Source organism: Dermacentor variabilis, chromosome 7, assembly GCF_050947875.1.
Source record: "Dermacentor variabilis isolate Ectoservices chromosome 7, ASM5094787v1, whole genome shotgun sequence".
Taxonomy (NCBI): domain Eukaryota; kingdom Metazoa; phylum Arthropoda; class Arachnida; order Ixodida; family Ixodidae; genus Dermacentor; species Dermacentor variabilis.
In genome coordinates, this window is record NC_134574.1 from 108,229,157 (window position 1) to 108,250,707 (window position 21,551).

At 46.9% G+C, this 21,551-nt stretch overlaps 1 protein-coding gene across 1 annotated transcript; it reads left to right on the forward strand.

Annotated features, from left to right (window-relative positions):
• The first annotated feature begins 5,932 nt into the window (after positions 1-5,932).
• LOC142588773 (ipis-1-like) lies at positions 5,933-12,720 on the forward strand. The gene is made up of 2 exons (XM_075700591.1): positions 5,933-5,992; positions 11,635-12,720. The coding sequence occupies exons 1-2, from the start codon at positions 5,933-5,935 to the stop codon at positions 12,718-12,720; spliced, it is 1,146 nt and encodes a 381-aa protein (XP_075556706.1).
• The last annotated feature ends 8,831 nt before the right edge of the window (positions 12,721-21,551 follow it).

A 21,551-nucleotide genomic window follows, 5' to 3' on the forward strand; every position in this document is an offset into this window, starting at 1 on the left:
TGCTCAATAAAAGCGCCACTGGCACCCGGCTACGCCCCTTGGCGACGCCGGGTACCTAGGCCATTCCCTAGGACTCCCCGACGCCGGCGTTCCCTAGAAGCCAGTCCATATGAGATGCAACGGTAGTCATTTCGGAGGCCACGTCTATTCAGGGAAGGCTTTCAATTACTCGCGGTGGCTGGCGCTACCTGTGTAGCAGAGTGACCCATGCTGTGTTGTGGCTGTCTTGGCTGAGCCATGTTGTGGCTCAGCCAAGAGAGAGAAAGCAAGGAGATGAAAGGCAGGGAGGTCAACCAGACGAGTGTACGGTTTGCCACCCTATACGGAGCCGAAGTAGGGATTGCGGTCACCACTCACATCGTCTCCCTGTAGTGAAGTGTTTTACTTTTGCAAATATTTCATTTTAGTGCGCAATTTTCAGCGCTTGAGTTAGCTGCAGGAGTTTCGAGCGTGCCTGTTGCTAAGTCTGAATTTTTCTCGGTAAGCCACAATAATCGACAAGGTGGCCTTTCTTTTCGTTTTGTTTTGTTTTACTCAACGAGCCCGCGAAGAGGCTAGGTCTTTCTGTCCCGACGGGGGGTGGGGGGTGGGGGGGGGGGGGAGTGCACGTTTCTATGCACCTCAATAAAGTTTTTCCATCCATCAATCTAAGCGGTCATCCTTGCTTGTAATTTTTCATAGTCGTTCAAAAGAAGAAAGTAGAAATTGAATTAAACAAAGTGTTGTCATAAAACTAATCGCCAAAGAAAATATAGACAGCTTCAAGAAGAAAAATAACAGGTTCGTTCGTAATCAGGAGGACGAAGTTTAAGCTCATGTGCTGACTGCCCATCATTCCCATGCTGGCTGAACAGCCGCACTCGGAGCTCCCACTGGTACTAGTGCAAGAGTGCCCTCTAGTATTTTTCACTTATCTCCACTGCATGCCCTGATCTATACCGGTATTGTTTAGTGCGAACTGCTAATAGCGCGAGCACTTCCACATGTTATATGCGGTTTGTAACTTGATTCATTTTTGGGAATGTGGTGGCCAGGTCAATACCCAAGGGAGGCCCCGGGGGGTCCAGGCCCCCCACTCCCTCCCCCCCGGATTTAAGACGCATGTCCTCCCCGCCCCCGCCAACACTTCACACGCACATTCCTAAAGCGCCACCAAATCAGTGTTTAGACTTGACAGCTATTCATTCGGCGGGCAACATTTTGCTGCTCTTTTCCCTCCTTTTGGATGGAGGTAGTTATCAGCGTCCCCTGGGATGTAAAGGACGGTTTCCTCGTCAATTCGATGCCGGTGCAAGTAACTCGAGATGCATTCAGTTGTCACCGTCTATACAACGGTCACGCGTGTAGTTGTTGCTTCGTTAGTTCAACCTTCTTCGTTTAGACTGACCCAGGGACCAGGAAAGGGATTGAGCTCATGGTCAGCTGGTCTGTGTGCACATGAAACGAGTTGCGGCCAGAGAGAATGTCAAGTACGTGTAACTTTTCTTTTTGTTTCATTATTTCCTCGAGTGACGGCTCGCCGCGACGGTGACAGATCCTCGGAACCATATAACTGTGATATGGGTTAGATAAGGTGCAAAATAAAATAATGCGAGACAGCGTCCATCATCAAACCCTGCAATAACCCTTCAAGTCATAGGTAATATGACTGTAACAAGTTAACTAGCCTGATTTTTCTCCATTTGTACAAGTCTTTTCGTGCAAAATTGCCAAATAGAAACTAGAGTCGGAAGGAGTTGAGAAATTAAGCGATCTACTAAGCGAGAGAGCCAATAAAGCAACAACGAAACAGGAAGGAATAGCGAAAATTAACTAATTTAACCGTCTTTATGAAAATATTTATGGATCAACATCTTTTTACTTAAGAAGCAGGAAGGAAAAGCGAAAATTAACTAATTTAACCGTTTTTTATGAAAATATTTATGGATCAACATCTTTTTATTTAAAAAGCAAGTAGAGGAAATGCCACCGGAAGTGGAGGACAATTCCGTGTGTTCAGAATGACGCTTCTACAGTTATCATTAGAGCCGCCTGACGTAGCCACTTCTTTGCTGTGCTTAGTAAGTTTTTTTATAACCTTCCGCGGTGGGTGCAGTACGCCATTTCGCCCTTCATCGAAATGCGGCCGCCGTGGCCGCGATTCGATCCCGCGACCTCGTGCTCAGCAGCCTAACACCATAGCCACTGAGCAACCACGCCGGGTGATGACCAGGAAGTCGAAAGCTTCTATGAAGACGTGGAATTGGCGATGGGTAAAGTCAAAACAAAATACACTATACTGATGGGCGACATCAATGCCAGGGTAGGCAAGAAGCAGGCTGGAGACAAGTCAGTGGGGGAATATGGCATAGGCTCTAGGAATAGCAGGGGAGAGGTATTCGTAGAGTTTGCAGAACAAAATATTATGCGGATAATGAATACCTTCTTCCGCAAACGGGTTAGCCGAAAGTGAACGTGGAGGAGCCCGAATGGCGAGACTAGAAATTAAATAGACTTTATACTCTGCGTAAACCCTGGCATCATACAAGATGTGGACGTGCTCGGCAAGGTGCGCAGCATTGACCATAGGATGGTAAGAACTCGAATTAGCCTAGACTAGAGGAGGGAACGGAAGAAACTGGTACATAAGAAGCCGATCAAGGAGTTAGCGGTAAGAGGGAAAATAGAGGAATTCAAGATCAAGCTACAGAACAGGTATTCGGCCTTAACTCAGGAAGAGGACCTTAGTGTTGAAGGTATGAACGACAATCTTATGGGCATCATTAAGGTATGTGCAATAGAAGTCGGTGGTAACTCCATTAGAAAGGATCCTAGTAAGCTATCGCAAGAGACGAAAGATCTGATCAAGAAACGCCAATGTATAAAAGCCTCTAGCCCTACAGCTAGAATAGAACTGGCAGAACTTTCCAAGTTAATCAACAAGCGTAAGACAGCTGACATAAAGAAGTATAATATGGATAGAATTGAACATGCTCTCAGGAACGGAGGAAGCCTAAATGCAGTGAAGAAGAAACTAGTGATTGGCAAGAATAAGATGTATGCGTTAAGCGACAAAGCCGGCAATATCATTACTAATATGGATGAGATAGTTCAAGTGGCTGAGGAGTTCTATAGAGATTTGTACAGTACCAATGGCACCCACAACAATAATGGAAAAGAGAATAGTCTAGCGGAATTCGAAATCCCACAAGTAACGCCGGAAGAAGTAAAGAAAGAATTGGGAGATATGCAAAGGTGGAAGGCAGCTGGTGAGGATTAGGTAGCAGCAGATTTGTTGAAGGATGGTGGGCAGATTGTTCTAGAAAAACTCGGCCACCCTGTATACGCAATGCCTCATGAGTTCGAGCGTACCGAAATCTTGGAAGAATGCTAACATAATCCAAATCCATAAGAAAGGGGACGCCAAAGACTTGAAAGATTATACACGGTTCAGCTTACTGTCCGTTGCCTAAAAAGTATTTCCTAAGGTAACTGCAAACAGAATCAGGAACACCTTAGACTTCTGTCAAGCAAATGACCAGGCAGGATTCCGTAAAGGCTACTCAACAATAGACCGTATTCACACTATCAATCAGGAGATAGAGAAATATGTGCAATATAACCAAGCCTTATATATAGCTTTCATTGATTACGAGAAAGCGTTTGATTCAGTCGAAACCTCCGCAGTCATGGAGGCATTACAGAATCAGGGTGTAGACGAGCCGTATGTAAAAATACTGAAAGATATCTATAGCGGCTCCACAGCCACCATAGTCCTCCATAAAGAAAGCAACAAAATCTCAATAAAGAAAGGCGTCAGGCAGGGAGATATGATCTCTCCAATGCTATTTACAGCGTGTTTACAGGAGGTATTCATAGACCTGGATTGGGAAAAATTGAGGATAAGTGTTAATGGAAAATACCTTAGTAACTTGCGATTCGCTGATGACATTGCCTTGCTTAGTAACTCAGGGGACCAACTGCAATACATGCTCACTGACCTGGAGAGGCAAAGCAGAAGGGTGGGTCTAAAAATTAATCTGCAGAAAACTAAGGTAATGTTTAACAGTCTCGGAAGAGAACAGCAGTTTACGATAGGTAGCGAGGCACTGGAAGTTGTAAGGGAATACATCTACTTAGGGCAGGTAGTGACCACGGATGCGGATCATGAGACTGAGATAACCACAAGAATAAGAATGGGCTGGGGTGCATTTGGCAGGCATTATCAGATCATGAACAGCAGGTTGCCATTATCCCTCAATAGAAAAGTGTATAACAGCTGTGTCTTACCAGTACTCACCTACGAGGCAGAAACCTGAAGGCTTAGGAAAAAGGTTCTACATTAAATTGAGGACGACGCAACGAGCTATGGAAAGAATAATGATAGGTGTAACGTAAAGGGATAAGAAAAGAGCAGATTGGGTGAGGGAACAAAAGCGAGTTAATGACATCTTAGTTGAAATCAAGAAATATAAATGGGGCATGGGCAGGACATGTAATGTGGAGGGAAGATAACCGATGGTCATTAAGGGATACGGACTGGGGTTCCAAGGGAAGGGAAGCGTAGCAGGGGGTGGCTGAAAGTTAGATGGGCGGATGAGATTAAGAAATTTGCAGGGGCAACATGGCCACAATTAGTACGTGACTGGGTAGTTGGAGAAGTATGGGAGAGGCCTTTGCCCTGCAGTGGGCGTAACCAGGATGATGATGATGATGATGACGATGATGATGATGATGATGATGAAATGCCGCGTAGCTAGAATGAATCAACGTACTGTTGTTTGCCGTCACTTGAAGATACTCGGAGTATTTCTTGCCTTCCGCCTAATTACACAATTAGTCTTAATTAAATAATCAACTTCTAAACTATTCTAATGACAAAATTGAGTGTCAATGAGAAATTTGTAGAGCAACGTGAAAAACTCCCGATACAGGTTTATGGTGCTGAATACGAGCTACATCAAGTGCTTTTCCGGGCACAAATGGCCTCGAGCAGCCAATTCATTCACAGTCGCTTCGAGCGGCCTCGAGCGGCCTTTTCATTCGCAGTCGCTTGGTTGGCCTCGAGCGGCCGACCAAGCGACTGCGAATGACAAGAAAACTAGGGCAGAACTCAACTCACGATGTCTGTAGACGGTAATGCGAATAGCAATAGAGAAATGTGGCCACAGATGATATTTCCCAAGTCCCATTTACTTAACACGTCTCGTGGTAATTCTGATAATTTTGTTGCTTTGGCTACATGCCGCATACTCTGATATCGTCCAATTTTGGTATGGCACTCGCTTGCCAAAATCACCCACGAGCATAAAGACATGACGTAGAGTTTGTTATGCTGATGATGTAACCTTGGTATGACGAGGCACGAATGATATTGATGGCACCGCAAAGGCGTATAGCGACGGTGGCCTCATGACAATGAGGTGTCGATTCTTAAATTACGAAGCAAGTGTAGGAATGACAACGGGACGACGGCGACATGAGGGCACTGTTATGACAACGACTCTATGATGATGATGACATGACAACGTCGGTACGTGTGGCGACAACCGGATGAAGAAGTGGGAATGACGACGATGCCACGACAAAGATGGCATGACGACAGTGTTACGACAACGGATGCGTGACCGCGTCCGTGTGACGAGGGCTTAGTGATGATGATGGCATGACAAAGATAGAAAAATCGCGATTGAAGAACGACAGCTTAACTACGACAGAACGATGAACAATGAATGAAGTCGATGAATTGACGATGGTGATGTGAAGATGAAGACATGGCGGCAGCGGTATGGCCATGCTAAAGTGCTGATAAAGGCGAAACGACAGCTTGATGACGATGGCATGACAACGCTATGACGACGACTGTATGACGACAATGCGGCGACGATGATACCATGACGACGGCATCATGAAAATTTCAGGACGACGAGTGTATGGTTGCAATGGCGTTACGATGACCGCATCACGGAACCTGTATGACGATGATGGCGTGACGACAACAGCACTGACGAGAGTCGGTTTGCGAAGCTGGAGTGACGATGACGGCACAATCACGATGACATTATGACAACGATCTGACAATGAAGATATGGTAGCGACTGTTTGAAGATAACGGCATGACAATGGCGGCATAGTTACGATATAATGACGACTGTATGATTACAATACAATGGCGAAGAAAGGTTGGCGTCAATGGAACGATGTAAGTGGTTTGACGATAACGTCGTTACGGATCACGTTACTGAAGTGATCACAACGATAAAACGACCACGTATTGACGACTGTGTGACGATATCGCGATGACTGCGGCTCGATAAGAGTCGGGTGACAAGGCCAGAATCCCGACAATGCAACGACCCCGTCGCTATCACGACCCCGATTACATACCCAGTGGCCCGAGGTATTAGATAACTTTGACCACTGGGTCGGAGTAGAAGACGTGACGACAACAGCATGACGAGAGTAAGATCACGAGGCTGGAATGACAACGGTTCAATTACCACGACAATATGACTAAGGTGGTGGGGCAATGAATGAAGGACTACTGTATGACGACGACTGCAGGACGAGTGTCGAACGAGAAAGCTTGAATGGCGGCGATGCAACGACCATTATGGCATCACGACCAGGAGCCCTTACCTAGGGTCCCGAGAAGGCAGTCAACTTGGGTAATGTCTCATAGATAGATAGATAGATAGATAGATAGATAGATAGATAGATAGATAGATAGATAGATAGATAGATAGATAGATAGATAGATAGATAGATAGATAGATAGATAGATAGATAGATAGATAGATAGATAGATAGATAGATAGATAGATGCTCTCCACTATTTTCGCCCGTTGTATGTCATTGGGGTGGCTTTAACATTTTTTTATGCCTTCATTCGGCGCACGGCCTAGTACAGGCAGCCGTACTGCTGCCGCAGGGCGACCGATGGCGCACTCCCCACGCTTATTGCCTCTCCGTCGTCACACATGAGCTACCTAACCGTTCACGCAAATGAATTTCGGTTGTTTTGCGCAGCCAAGAGGTGAGATAAGCGGTGACCACAATTTCAATTTCGAGGAGCAATATCAACTCTGTGGAAAAGGGGCCTCGTTCGGATAAGTGCGTGGAGTCAGATGGGCGTATCGTGGGAGATGCGTGACTCCGCGCGTGCGACTATTGCCAAGCTTATCGCTGTGGCACTAACAATGAGAGCAACGGGGAGCAAGATTACAACACTGTCCCTCTTGTGTATCATAGTACAGCTGATGAGAGGGTGACTAATCCTACTGAAGGGAGGTTTAGCGGATATAGGAAGCAACGAGTTTCCTCCAACACTGTCCTGAGCCGACTCTGACGCCACTGTCTAGGCGAGTTTTATAATGGCCGCTAAGAAACCGTGAAGACCTCGGAATATTGAAGATAAGGTTCGGCTTCAACATGGCTTGGCTGAAAACATGTGAAGGATTTGTCATAATTTGTCTTCACAACAAGTCCTTTGCTATACATATGTTAATGTCATGTCCATTCTCCTATATTATTCCAGTAGACGAAGATAATTCACCTTAACGATTCATACCGAAATTCAGGGAGCATAAACGTACTCCTCTTTCATTCAAATTCACAGTCACACGTTGCTAAAGTGTGCAGCCTAATGTAGTACTTATGTCTTAATAAAAGCTGCTATTGTCACATTAGGGAAAGTTCCTCTGAACACGCTGTTTTACTAGAGAATAAAGCATTTAGACAATAAAGATAACCGGCTGTTGCGTGTGTCTTAAACTTTTTGACTTTTCGCAGACAGATGGTAATTCGGAAATGATCCTCGCTCCCCCCCCCCTATATAACTTCAATACTTGTGGACCATCACCTTCTGCACCAAAGACTGATCCCCGCCATACCCTTGTAACATAATAAAAAATCAACATAGCGTGTTGTTTGACCCAGTATACAAAAAAGTCGCAACTAATAATTCATGATTACTAAAAGAAAGCGTAAAAAGCACGGACATAGTAGAAACGAAAGAACACATGATTGCAGGTGTTTATATTGGTATTTTAGTTGCTTTTGTGTTTTGTTTCTTCGCTTGCGCCTGCTTTTTCAAATGATTAATGGTCACGAACTCACTCAACTTTACACCATTCTTGACACGCAACACACAAAAAGGCTTGTGCACGCAGCTATCACCAATTCTTTTGCACTGTCAGCAATTACATTAGCGTTTTCATGTGTGTTCTGTGAAATGCCACCTGTTGTATGCGGATACTGACCCCGCCTGCAGTTCTCTTGTCCGCTATATTTCCCAGAGACCTTGCGCAGTGTTCAGTACATCGTACGAAATACGATACGCAGAAAGTAAGATGAAAACCATCTTAAGAGGAATTATCGGGATGCGAAGCATTATGTAGTGGCTCTTTACTTCAAATGGACCGCACCAACATACGGGAGGGCTCAAACGGTATCCCCTATGTGAACTCGCTATACACTGCTTTTTGCCAAGGCATGTCTTCAGTCCGAGAGCAGGAGCCACTGGAGGGTGGCGAGAAGCGCCGGGGTTTATATAACCCTCTTCTGCCCTCCTCCTCTCCCATTGTCCAATCACTGCACAAAGGAAAGCGCGCCTCGGCACCAGGCTGGCGCCAGCTGCGCGATAGCTGCGCCTCTAATCTCAAGGGGGCGGGGCGTAGATTCGTATAATGCGGGTGATGTGGGCCTTTGCGCCCATAGAACCCAAGACCGCAAGATTGTCATATGATCCTTTTACTCACCCCAAATGCACCATTACTACATAGATAACACAGATTGGCTGTTTTCAAACTCCCAAGTTAGCTTATCACTTCATACTCCTCGCAAAACTAAGACTTGGTTGTGCAATTGGGTTTTCTTTAAATTTCAATAATTACGTATGGCGTATATCCTTATGATGTTTGTATACGATAGATATAATTGGGCTTAGTTTAGGCCTATCACACTGTTTTTTCAGAAAGTTGATTCTTTAAGGTCAACCAAAATATTAAAAATTATCTTGCGTGATCCTGCTGAGAGCTTTATATTAATACTTCGCATTAGAACATTTTTCTACGCATGTGCCTTGCGTTCCAGCAGTACTTTCATGGCCATTGGCTTCGTCTATGGCGTCGCTGACACAAGAAATTCAATTCAGTATGGTGTTCCGCATGAAAAGTTATGGAATAGAAGTTTAACCTTCATATAAATGCCGCTATGTTCCAAGCGTTCTACGTGCCAATTCACACTTGTCTTCTGACATAAATTACACTTGTAAGGCAGTACTGTGTTGACCGTGTTATGATGCTCTACGTCCCTCAGCGGTAGCATCAAGCACAAAGTTCTGCCTTAAGTAGTACAAGCGAATGCGTTAGTATTATATTTGTTATGTCTTCAACGAAATACTTATAAATGTAGCGCAAATCAGAAATTATTTTGTAAACCTGTGAAAGCAACACAGGACCCTTGTCGTCAAGGGATGGCTACTCAGTGCAATAACGCATTAATAAGGCTGTGACATGTAAAAGACTGAATCGGGTAGTTGTACGTAACTGAATAACCGCATCGGTTATCTATTTCTTGCTCTTTTATAAGTTTCTCGAGATAAATTTGAACGAGATAGAGTGAATAAGCGAAACAGCTGCTACCTTTTTACGAAGTCGCTTTTCTGAGGAATGCTGAACCCCAGTTTTATTTATTTTAGCTCGATTTATGCTACCCTTATCAGGCTGCTCTACAAACTCCTGTTTGACATGAAAATCTTAATACGCGATTCTTCGCAGTTCGCCTCCCAGGTTGACAGATAAGCCCGTTGTGGTTTTCCTAAGCCTCATTTTCTGCTGATTATTAATGTCCCCCTCTTTTCTCGAGTGGTGGCACCCACAAGCCTCATTCAAACAATCCAATACCACATGCGTGTAGCAATACTGTTATCATAATTCCTATAGCAATCATACGGAGACTCTAGGCGCATTTACGTCGGCGTCGGTGTCAGTGACGTCTGCGTCGCCGTAATGTGTAAGCAGATAATCCCCCCCTCCCCTTCATCGTCCAGGCCCCCTGGACAAGAAAACACATGGCCGGCTGACACACGCCGGTGTCACCGGCCGTGTGTTCTCTTGCGGCGGCGACTGCGTAGGGTGCGCCTGAACATAGTAATGCGGGCCCTATCCCGAAAGCGATAGGCGATCAGTACAGAGTCTAGGTACGCCGGGGGCTCATAGCTTCGTGTGAGCTCTGTTCTCACCGCTTAGTTCGTGTTGAAGCGAGAGGCAGCACGAAGGTCATTGGGCTCGCTGCTACTGCCGCTCTTCCTCACGCCAGCGATTTGACAGCGAGTATCTGCGCTCATCGAGTGAAGTGTGTTTTAACGCGACAGCGTTAAGGAGCCCGTGTCGCAGAAAATCTGGCGTCGGGGTCCAGCGTCAGATGTCACGAGGACAAAAACGTTTTTTGAACCACGTATAGCCAGGCCTTCCATGTGACGCAAGGAAGTTACTGAACTAATTGAATTTCCCAATCGAAAATACGTCGAGAAATCGTAAAGTACGACTTGCAAACAACCTGTGTACATGATAGCTCTCGGATTGTAATTTGGCTCTACGAGAAAACATAATTCTGTTACGCAAAAACTCAAAGAAACCCTTTCACATGCGCAAACCGGCCGCGACGTCCGCCATTTTGCGTGAGCCGGCGCGATGGGTGTCTGGGGGTCACGGAGCGGCGCGCGCGGTTCCTTGTAATACCTCCAGCTGGCGCTCGCCTCCGCCGCATCGCAGCCCACGCAAGAGGCGGCGTTTCTACCACAAAGCTCGCCTTCATGCATAGCGTTCGCGGCCAACGTTTCCCGGTAAACATTACGGTTACATACGCTCCAGTTGCCGAGAAGCGTGAGAAGCACTCAGGGATCTTTGAATGGTATTGTGTTCCACTCTTAAAAGCGAAGCTTAAGCGTCCTCCAAATCTTTATGTTTGCCTGTGCGCGCTTTACACCATGACTGGTAATTTGGCGAGTGAGAGAATATTTAGATGTTTATACTACTAATAAAGCCACTATCCTTACTTCGTATAGCTGCTTACCAGTTTGCTATCGCAATCGATGCTTCGCCTTTCGACCGAAACTACGACTTTTCTCTCTAAACATTTTTTGTCTATATACATTTATATGCATACATTTTTTTTCACTGCATATGCATTACTTACATCTAAAAACGTATGGACGTAGAACAAAGGATTGGCAGCCATATGTAACAGCTCGTTTGTTTTTGAGGAATAAAGCTTCCGTTATTTATTACTGAGCCTATATCAAGAACAGGTTCCCACAAATGCGGTGGAAAAACACCGGACTACTTATAAGTGCGAACGCAGCCACTGCGGAAATCTGTCTAACCTCCTCAGCGTAGCATCCGTTTCAAACTCAGTACAATTACCGTCATTTTACCTTAAACCCCGCAACAAGCCGGGCGCAGTGATCTTGGCAGAAGACCTCATTGTTTGTTACTCTTCGTGTTGTAAAGGTTTCTTGGATTCTATTGCGTCAAAGCAAATATTATTATGTTCAGTTTCGAGCGTTAACGTGTTTTTTGTGCACGCGTGTTTATTTCCAGAAGCTGTCAAGCCATGACTCCGTCATAAGTGCTCGGTGTCTGTCTGCTGAAGCTCTCCCTCAGCCTATACGCCCAACTACATTCCGAGCACAACGACGACAATGTTCTCTTCTCACCGTACAGCCTAGGCATCGCACTTTCCGTGATTCGTGACGGCGGCCGCAGAATAACCGCACGCGAAATCTCCGACATCTTCCAGTACTATGTAGACTTACACAAGCCCTTTAAGAAGTTTCTCAGTGTTGTAGCAAGTTACGCTCCAGACGTCACGTTCCACATGGCGAGCCGAATGCTATGCGACTATCGGTACAAGATCCGGGAAGAGTACACGTCGCTTCTGGAGGATTACTACAAAACCTCCGTGCGGTTGGTGGGCTTCAAGGAGAGAGCCGAAGGCGTTCGCGACGAAGCCAACGCCTGGGTCTCGAAGCACACCGCACACAAAATCAAGGATTTGCTGCCTCCCGGAAGCGTAAACGCCACGACCATTCTGGTCCTGATGAACGCGATTTACTTTAAGGGTTTTTGGGAATTCCCCTTCCAGAAGATGCTTGTGAAGCCACGGACGTTCCATCTGGACTCCAACAAGAGCGTTACAGTGAAAATGATGAGCCAGGTGGGAAGCTTCAAGGTCGGCCGTTCTGAGGAGCTGAAGTCCAGAGCTGTGGAAATGCTGTACAAAGGAGGCAAATGTTCGATGGTAATCATCCTCCCAGACGACGTGGAAGGACTGTCTCTCTCGGAGGAGAAATTGTCGGAGTCCAGCCTAGTGTCGCTGCTCGCAAATCTCACCATGGACAATGACGTGCAGTTGACAGTTCCCAGGTTCAAGCTCGAGGCAGGTCAGTCCATGAAGGACCCGCTCAGGGCTATGGGCGTTAATTACCTGTTCGAGGAAGACGAAGGAGACCTGTCGGGAATCTTCGAGGAAGTAATGACGCACTTGTCTGACCTGGTACACAAGGTGTTGCTCCAAGTAGACGAGGGAGGCACTGCTATGGCGGCAGCTGCGGTCGAGACTGCCATCGCATCGCCAGTTGGAGTGACACCTCTCGTCGTTGACCATCCCTTCATGTTTCTCATCAGGAGCATAGAGTCAGACGTACTTTTGTTCATGGGATCGGTGCGCAAGTTGTGAGGCCTGGGGACGATGCGAGTGTACGAGGACCTATACTGTGTAACCTTTTACAAGCCGTTGTGCGTAGGATATCAAGTGGACTTCAGTGACGAATGTCAATGTGTTGGCACGTAATTCAAGAAAGACTACAAAACTTGGACGAAGGAAAATAAATGTGACAAAGCGGTAAAAAGGCGGAAGGCAATGTGGCAGCAGCGCGAGAATCAGAAACGCGAAACCAGCAGCTTTTTGACAAATCATAAGCGTGGGGCAGGCTGCTACCAAACTGCGGTGCTGACACGTCGTTCTTAATGATCAAGCGAAAGTTTAGTATACTAAGTTTTCGCTCAGACGAAAGTTTCTGTCACCCTTGAAAGATCAACCATTTTGCGCTGAAACGCATTCTCAGGCCACCAGCTGCACGTTTTACCCATCGGAACGCTGGTATTCATATGCCGCGAGCGGATTTGTTTTCACCGGACACCTTCATATCGAACGCACGTACCTCCGCCTGAAACCATCAAGGAACATGGTTTAAAGATGCGTAGGATATAAAACTCAATCACGCCTGCGGGCCTAATTCCATTGCAGAAATTATTAGCATCTTTTCTTTTCTTCAAGAAATTGTTGCTTCCACTAGGAAAATTCATGTCCGAGAAGCGTTCAAAAAAAGATTTCCCCTGACCCATTTCACTTAGGCATGCATAAAATAAATTTCACAAAGTGTTATATGTGCATATCTATAGGTCAGAAAAAACATCCAGCTCTTATAGGCCTTGTACAGATCTGAAGCTGAACATTGTGGGAGCATGGATCAAGTGAAGCACCGGGTAGTTATTAGTTTTCTTTTCTTTCTCAAAGGCAATACAAGTTAACCAAGTTTTCCAAAAACGACGACAGTGCATGAAACAAATGCCCTGTCGTATGACGTCGCTAAGTACTGGAATCGGCAATTCCAGTGTGAAAGGAACTCGGTTCAAACGGCACCGATTCCTGGTCGACCTTACTCTTTCATTTATAGGAACGCTGACACAAAAATGGAAGCTGCTATAATTTAATATCGCCGCATCACATTTCCAGCACTAGCTGACAGGGTCGGGATCAGTGTAGGGTCTTTTATATAAAATAGTATTCAGAAACATCCGCCCGTTCGATAGGTGTCAGCGCATCGGATTCCAAGATTGCCTTCTGTTTTCACAAGGAAGGCCGAGCAACCCGCAGCTGTGAACTTTAGACCAGGGGGTATTCTGTAAGAGTCCACCTAGTGGACTGCCCATTTTAACCACCGCTGATTGGCTGGGTCTGCTCGTCTCTTCCTCGCTCGCACAGCTTCATCCTATCAGCACATCAGCAGTGGCCGAAATGGGCATTCCACTAGGTGGACTCTTACAGAATCCTGGTGCCTTAAAAACAAAGGTCTCATTTAGGCCACATTGGTTGCACGGGATGGAATATGGGTTCAACATTGTCACCTAGAAAGTAAATGTGAATCTAAAGAATGAGAGCACTGCGACTCCTCAAACTACACGCGGGAAAACTTCAGCTTGCAAGGTGGTGCTGCCATGTTTTGGGATCAGCAATGAATGGTGATGACAGATTCCTGCTGAAAGGGGCCGCCGCAATGAGAACCTACATCTTCCTGGAAAAATTAGGAGAAGCCAGCAAATTGATCAGACGTGGCATGCTGTCAATCGACATCCTGCTCTTGCAAGCCAGTGCTCCTGCTCGCAACTCGCATGTTACACAAATGGAAGCAAGCTCCTGAGAGTGTGAAATTCTTTGTCACATCCCCACTCCCACCCACCCCCACTTTGTGTCCTCAAATTTCCCCCTTTTTACGTCAAGCAAGATATTTTTTGAAAAACAGTCACCTTCCTGATGGTGACATGCTCATCGTCGAAGTGAAGCCATGACTCAAAAGCCAACCTCGGGACTTCTACAAGAGTAGTATTTACAGCTGCATAAATCAATGACAGATGTGGGCGCAGAGAAACAAATAGAGGCGTGCGAATTTTAGTGCTCCTCAGTCCAGAGGAAGTGGGTCAGGAGTAATCATTATTGAACGTCCCTCGTACGCACGCTGTGGACGGCGGGAAACTTCAGTAACAAACGCAGATTGGCTAAGCTGTTCCGGTGGCTTGTAAAGACAAACTTGTAGACACACCGACCCAATGCTTTAGTAACAGATACAACAATGAGCTAGAATGCTCTCGTTCGCAACTTTAGAGAAAGAAAGTGCAAGTGAAGAAATGAAATGTGATTAAACTGCAACATAAAGGTTATGCCTCGTTATTGAATTAAGCTACAACTTTCTACCAAACGCCCTTTTCTATAGTAAGAAAGAAACCGTTTAGAAGAAACATGTATGACGTATGACATGTGTACACTTGCCACACATTTCATCCAGATATAATGAAATGCGTACTCGAAATCATAGTGATTTTGTTATTATGACTAAAAATTGCATCTGGACACAATCGCGTGTGATCCAGGATACGACGATGGCCGAATGATATATATATATATATATATATATATATATATATATATATATATATATATATATATATATATATATATATACAGGGTATTTCAGCGAACACTTTCAAAAATCTTTAAAAGTTGCCTGCGGCAGATATCACAATTCTAGTTGATGAGCCGGTCTACTCAAAGTGGCGACAATACTCGTACAAACGATCGAGATGCAAAATCGGCTCATTCGCGAAAATTCCCTAATTAAGTTTTAACTAATTACATTATGGCCTATATTACCATTCACAAATCACAGCCGTGGAGCTCGCAAGGCAGATCCACTTGGAACGAATTTTGGAGATGACACCAGTTTCGAGATATAAATTCCCGAACATTGCGGAGAAATGCATTAGCGTTGCAGTTAATTTGTCAACAAAACTTCGTTTCAGGCACTGAAGCACGCAAGTAACAGGAACGCCAATGCATTTATCCGCAAAGTTCGAGAATATATATATATATATATATATATATATATATATATATATATATATATATATATATATATATATATATATATATATATATATATACATCGAAGCTGTAGCGTCCTGAGAATTCGCTGCAAACCTTGCGAAGTCCACTGCTAGAATTTGTAAATTGCAGTATGGGCGATAAGATAATTAGATAGAAAGTTAATTACTGAATTCTTGCTAATTAGTCAATTTTGCATTTGATTTTGCAGTCAATTTTGCAATTCCGATGTTTACTTTGTATTCCAACCGGTCTCCTTCCCGTAAATGTTATTATTGCAAAGAACTAGAAACTACGCAGCATTTCTTTATAGAATGTCGTCGGTTCGAAGTGCAAAGAAAAGGACTTCTGGAAGGTCTCCTTCGCAAACTTGGATTGGGCATTACGCTTCCTGTGATACTATCTCTTGGGTTGTCGGCACTACGATACTGCAATAGGGACGTATGTGATGCCATGTTTATTTTGTGAGTGAAACAAGGAGGCTGCCGTATTAGTTTTATTGTTTTATTTTCCACAAGAGATACAGAGATACGAACTTCAAGTTTTAAAACAGTATCGCCTGAGAATTTATTCAACGATTAGTATTCATATAATATCATTCTCAATTCCCACAACTTCATTTTGGTTTTCTTCCCTTTTTACCTACTCCTGCCCGATTGGGACCGATCCTCTTTTGTGAGTTCAGCCTTTCGCGTAGTATCGCGTTACTGTGGGAATTTTCCGATTTCATTTTTTTGCTCTTATTCTTCTTTCTCCTTTTATTCCCTTTGCCCCCTTCCTCAGCACAGGGTAGCCAGCCGCTACTTACACTGGCTAACCTCCCTGTCTTTCCTCCTCTTTGTCTCCCCCCCCATATGCAATAAATAAAACCAAATCTGAGAGCGAAGAGCGGGCAATCTACTGTGAGTACGCTGAGACGACAAAGAAACACGAGAAACAATCATTGTCGAGACCCGCGTCTCGTGCCAAAGAAGAAGAAGAAGAACGCCGGGCCTGCATGCCACGTTCGCTTCAGGCGCTCTCCGCGAAGAACGACCGGGAAGCGGCGTCGGATATTGTTCCTTAGATACTCGAGCGAGTGGCGCACCCCCGAAGCTCCATGGCCGCCCCTGCAGCCCGCCCGGCTCCTGCCACCGCGGCCAAGAAGTCGGTGCTGGTCCAGCTGGACATGGACTTCAATGAAGGCGGTTCTAGCCCCTGGTTCAACAGCAAGGGGCGCTCGATTGTGGCCAGCCTGACCACCGATCCGGAGAATGCCGGCCTGTTCAGCGAGCTGGCGCGCGACGGCACTATGGCAGCGCTAGTCGGCTACCTGGACACGGAGCAGCCCTCGGTTAGCCGCGTCGGCCTCTTCTGCTACATCCTGCTAGGTCTGGTGCTGCTCGTGCTCCTGCTGGTGCTGCCGCTGTGCGCGTTCACCATGCGGCGCAACACGTCGTCCATAGGCCTGCTGCCGTGGCTCATCTGCGAGTTCCTGCTCCTGAGCTGCGCCGGCGTCCAGCTTCTCAGCCTCTTGTCCATGGTCAGCACCTGGTACGGCATGAGCGACGGCCTCAACGAGAAGACGCCGCAGGCCTACGCGTGGACGTTCGAGCTGCTGCGCAACTACACCGAGATCACGGCGCTGCAGCTAAAGGAGGCCAAGGACCCAGCGGCCAAGGACATCGACAAGGCCCTCGCGCTCACCACGAGCAGCATCAAGTGGCTCCAGGGCAACCTGTCGGCCTGGGAGAGCAGCTTCTCCGGATACGCGAACCTAATCGGCATGCTCACCGGGCCGCTCGCCGTGGGCCAGATGGCCATTCTGGGATGCGCTCTGGCCGTCGCCGTGGCGTCGGCACTGCTAGCCTGCGGCGCCTGGAGCAGGCGCAGGAAGAATCTCGAAGCCGGTGGCAAGAGTCCCGTCTTCGTGGCGCTGGTGCTCATGGTTGGCGCCATCCTGCTGCTGAGTCACCTGCTCGTCGCTCTGCCCATGGTCGCGCGCTGGCTGAACGTCTGCGTGCTGGCGGAAACGTACCTGTGCGCACCGTACCGAGGCGGCTCCTACGCCTTACTCGACGAGGGCGTCGCCGGCATGTGGCCGCTGGCCAGCAGGCCGGAGCCCTTCTGCAGGCTCGTTCCCAGCGCGGTGCATCCGAAGTGCGCCACGAAAGGCACGACTTCTATCACACAGCTGAAGGCGTGCCCGGCGGCCAAGAAAGGCAAGAAGCAGCTGGAAGACGCCGCGTACGCGGAGTCGCAGGTCCTGCGGCAGCAGAAGCCGAAACAACAGCCGGGAAAACCGGCGGCCCCCGCAGCGGCGGAGAAGGCTAAGACGGCGAAGAAGGGTATCGGCGACTGCTTCTACCCGTATAAGATTATCGACACGGACATGACGGCGGCGTGCCCGCTATTTACGGACGATTTGGTGGGCCACTGGATGGCACTCGCCATCGCGGTCTTATTCGGCTTCCTCAGCTCGCTCGCTGCGTGCGTCATCACCATAATATTTTTGGCCGTCGGCGAGAAGAAAAAGAAGAAAGTCAAGAAGGTTGTGCGCAAGAAAGTCGTCAAGAGGAGGAGAAAGAAGAAGAAAGACAAGCCACCCACCTCACCAACGTCACCCCCTCCCCCACCTCCTCCACCGCCACCGCCGCCTCCTCCCGAACCCGAACGCATAGAAGTTCCAGTTCCGGTCCCCATCATGGTGCGTTCCAAGCGCCGCCGGCGACGTCCAGAGCCGCCGATGCCACCTCCCATTTTCCTTCTGCCGCCCCCGATGCCCGCTCCGTGCATCCACCGGCGAAAGTCGAGCGTGCTGCTTCCCATGATGGCGGCGCCCGTCGCGTTGCCTTCTCAAGCCATGCTCTCGCCGGTTTCCACCTCCGCAACCACCTCAGAAGCGGTGATGAGCCTCCCCAGACACTCATATCAGCTGGCAGCCGCAAACTACAGCAACGCGAACCTCTACAGAGGCGGCGGAGCGTTGATGGCTGCGCCGCAGGGGCAGAGTGGCGCGCAGCCAGTAGTCGCGAGGTACCGGACGTACCCCCAGCAGCAGAAGCCTCCCACGTGAGAGTGTGTCGAAGGCTGCCAAGGCTGCTGTGGTGTATACTGGCCTTTTCTCTACGGGAGGATTTTAATTCAGCGGTGAACAATCATTAAAAGCTGCATGGTGGCGCTTCCGAATTGATGTGGTGTTGGTATGATGTATGTTACGGGAGACGCGCGAATCGAAGCTGCGCTTCATCACGGCGGGCAGCAAGGCAAGTTGGCACATAATGACACAGATAGGCCCTGCGCTAGGTGGGCACCAAGCAAAAGCGGCTAAAGGGAGCAAAGGAAGAGGGGGAGACGAGCTGATCGAGGCTTTCCGCGTAGCTTTGTTACTACGCTGCACTATAATGATGATGATACTATTTTATGGCTAGCACCTACTGAGGAAGATAGCCAGAGAATCGAGCGACAGGAGGTAGCTTAATTTTTTATTTGAAGATGAGAAAGGCAAATTAGAAGGAAAACCAAAAGGAGATGCTGGAATAATAAACTTGTATGCCAACGAGCCGTCAGACTAACTGAAGGGAAAATTTTAAAAAATTACAATCAAGAAGATAATTAATATAATGTTAATGAAGAATTTGAAGAAACCAATTTCGATGAGATGATTGTTGCTCAGATAAGTAAAATAAAGCTACAATAATTAGCAGGGTAGTCGTTTTGCTTCAGTTAAAAACTTCACTCGCCATCCCAGCCCTGCGAAAGTGAATGTCCAGCAAAGCTGTTGAAAATCCTCACTACAACCGCTGAGCAATGCAGTGAGCTATGCAATACTACATTAAGGCAAAAGCCTTAATTAGCTTATGCATACCCCCGATGGCCTTGAAAGAAACACGTCGTCCGGTTCAATGGTAAAAAACTTCCTTCATCAGCAATGGCTCAAACTCCCCTAAACAAGCGAAAAATGCTATGGTTCGTCCCTCTCGTTATGCGGCTACAATCACTCAGCAAATGGAAGCGTACACTGATACATCTATTGGAATCACGCAAACAACGCACAGAAACGCTGCGTCTAGTCGAGCGGTACAAAAAATAAACGCGCGACCTTCTCAACGGCTCATACCCCCGTAAGATTGAGGCTACAAGCGCTCAGCAAAGGGAAGCGAAGAGTGCATACAATCATTGAAATCACTCACACAACACGCAGAACAGCGTACGTTTCACTCCCCTGCTGAGGAGATGCAAAGTAAAGTCGAAGAGGAACGTCGTTGGCGCGAGTCTGACCCCACTACATGCGCGCGCGAAGCTGCAGCTAAGCGTCGAAAGTGAACCGAAGGTGCTGAGCATGTGTTGGTGGGCTAGTTGGTTAAGCATGATTACAAGGACGGCGCCGAATAAAACAACGCACGAAGAAGGGGGACACGAGACAGCACATAGCGCCTACGTGCAGCCTCGTGTCCCCCTTCTTCGTGTGTTGTTTTATTCGGCGCCGTCCTCGTAATCGAGCCGAAGGTGCCGAACTGCGAAATCAGCAACTCGACGATGCGAGACGGTGCATTACCAAGTGGGCAGCAGGCTTTCGCCTTCACTTGTTACAGGAGTCTAACGTGCTGCCGAACTTATTGCTTTACAGTAATGGTAGTAATAGTAATTTAGAGTAGTGGTAGTAGTGGGAGTGACCGTAATTTTGACAGCACGCCACCGCCCACAGCGGTGTTGCAACGACATTGAAACCATGTTGCTAGGCTGGTTCTTGTATATGCCAAAGGCTATCGACGTCACTCCCCACGCCGCAAGCTGCCGTCGCCTAGGCAGTTTGCTCAACAGTCTTTACTGGGAAACATATGGGGGGAGCGCTACGTACTCCACGTTGTTGTCAGGAGCGCCTTATCAATTAGGTGGCTCGGATGCTTGCTTTTTGCTTGTTCTTTATTGAAACGTATGCTGTTCTGCGTGTTGCATGTGTGATTCCAAAGGATGTATGCACTGCTCGCTTCCCTTTTCTGACTGCTTGAAGCCTCTGCCTTATGGAGGTACGAGCCACTGCTAGGGATCGGCCCACATTTTTGCTACCGTACGCGGACGCGAAAAATGCCGACCACCGAGGGGCTAACAACTTCGCTGTAAAAATCAAACACTGTGCAACAAAGGCCTGTGACTAGTGTAGCGGCGTAGAGTGCAGCGTAGTGTAGAGGCCCCAAATGATATTACCGTTATACTTAATCCCACCCAATTTTGGAAACAAGCTTCGAGGGATATCTTTCTATAGTTTGAGTATCGTCGGCATGATAAAAAGAAGCACTTGGTCGATTTATTTATTTATTTATTTATTTATTTATTGCTATTGAAGCATAGAGGGGACATGAACAGAGCAGTTCTGTGTAAACAAAGATTCCATTGCGGGATGCAACAGCGTAATTTGGGGCATGTAGCTGCGAGCTGCCGAGAAGAGCAACACTGTTTATTCCAGCAAAACCGAAAGGCTGAAAGGCTGAAAGTCTACATATGTTATCAGAGACAATTTGTTTAAATCAATCTGTAGGCAAAAAATTCTGTATCTCAATGCAGTGACGTAAGCTATATCCGGTAAAACAGGAATCGAAAGTCCATTTATAGACATTCTCACTAATAAATATGAGATTTCGTTTAAATATAACCCGCGGTCGTCTAACAGTAAATTTATTTCTGTGAAGTTGTAGTGACTACAAGATAGCTGTATGCCGACAGAGAATCTGTAACTTCTACAGCTGACGATTGATTCGCAGTAAGTTTGCGTAGCGACAGAACTTCCACCAATGTGCTTCACTTTCATATCCACACTACTTGGTATCCCAAAAACGCTTCGCTAGAAAAGCGGCTCACGTAATGAATAA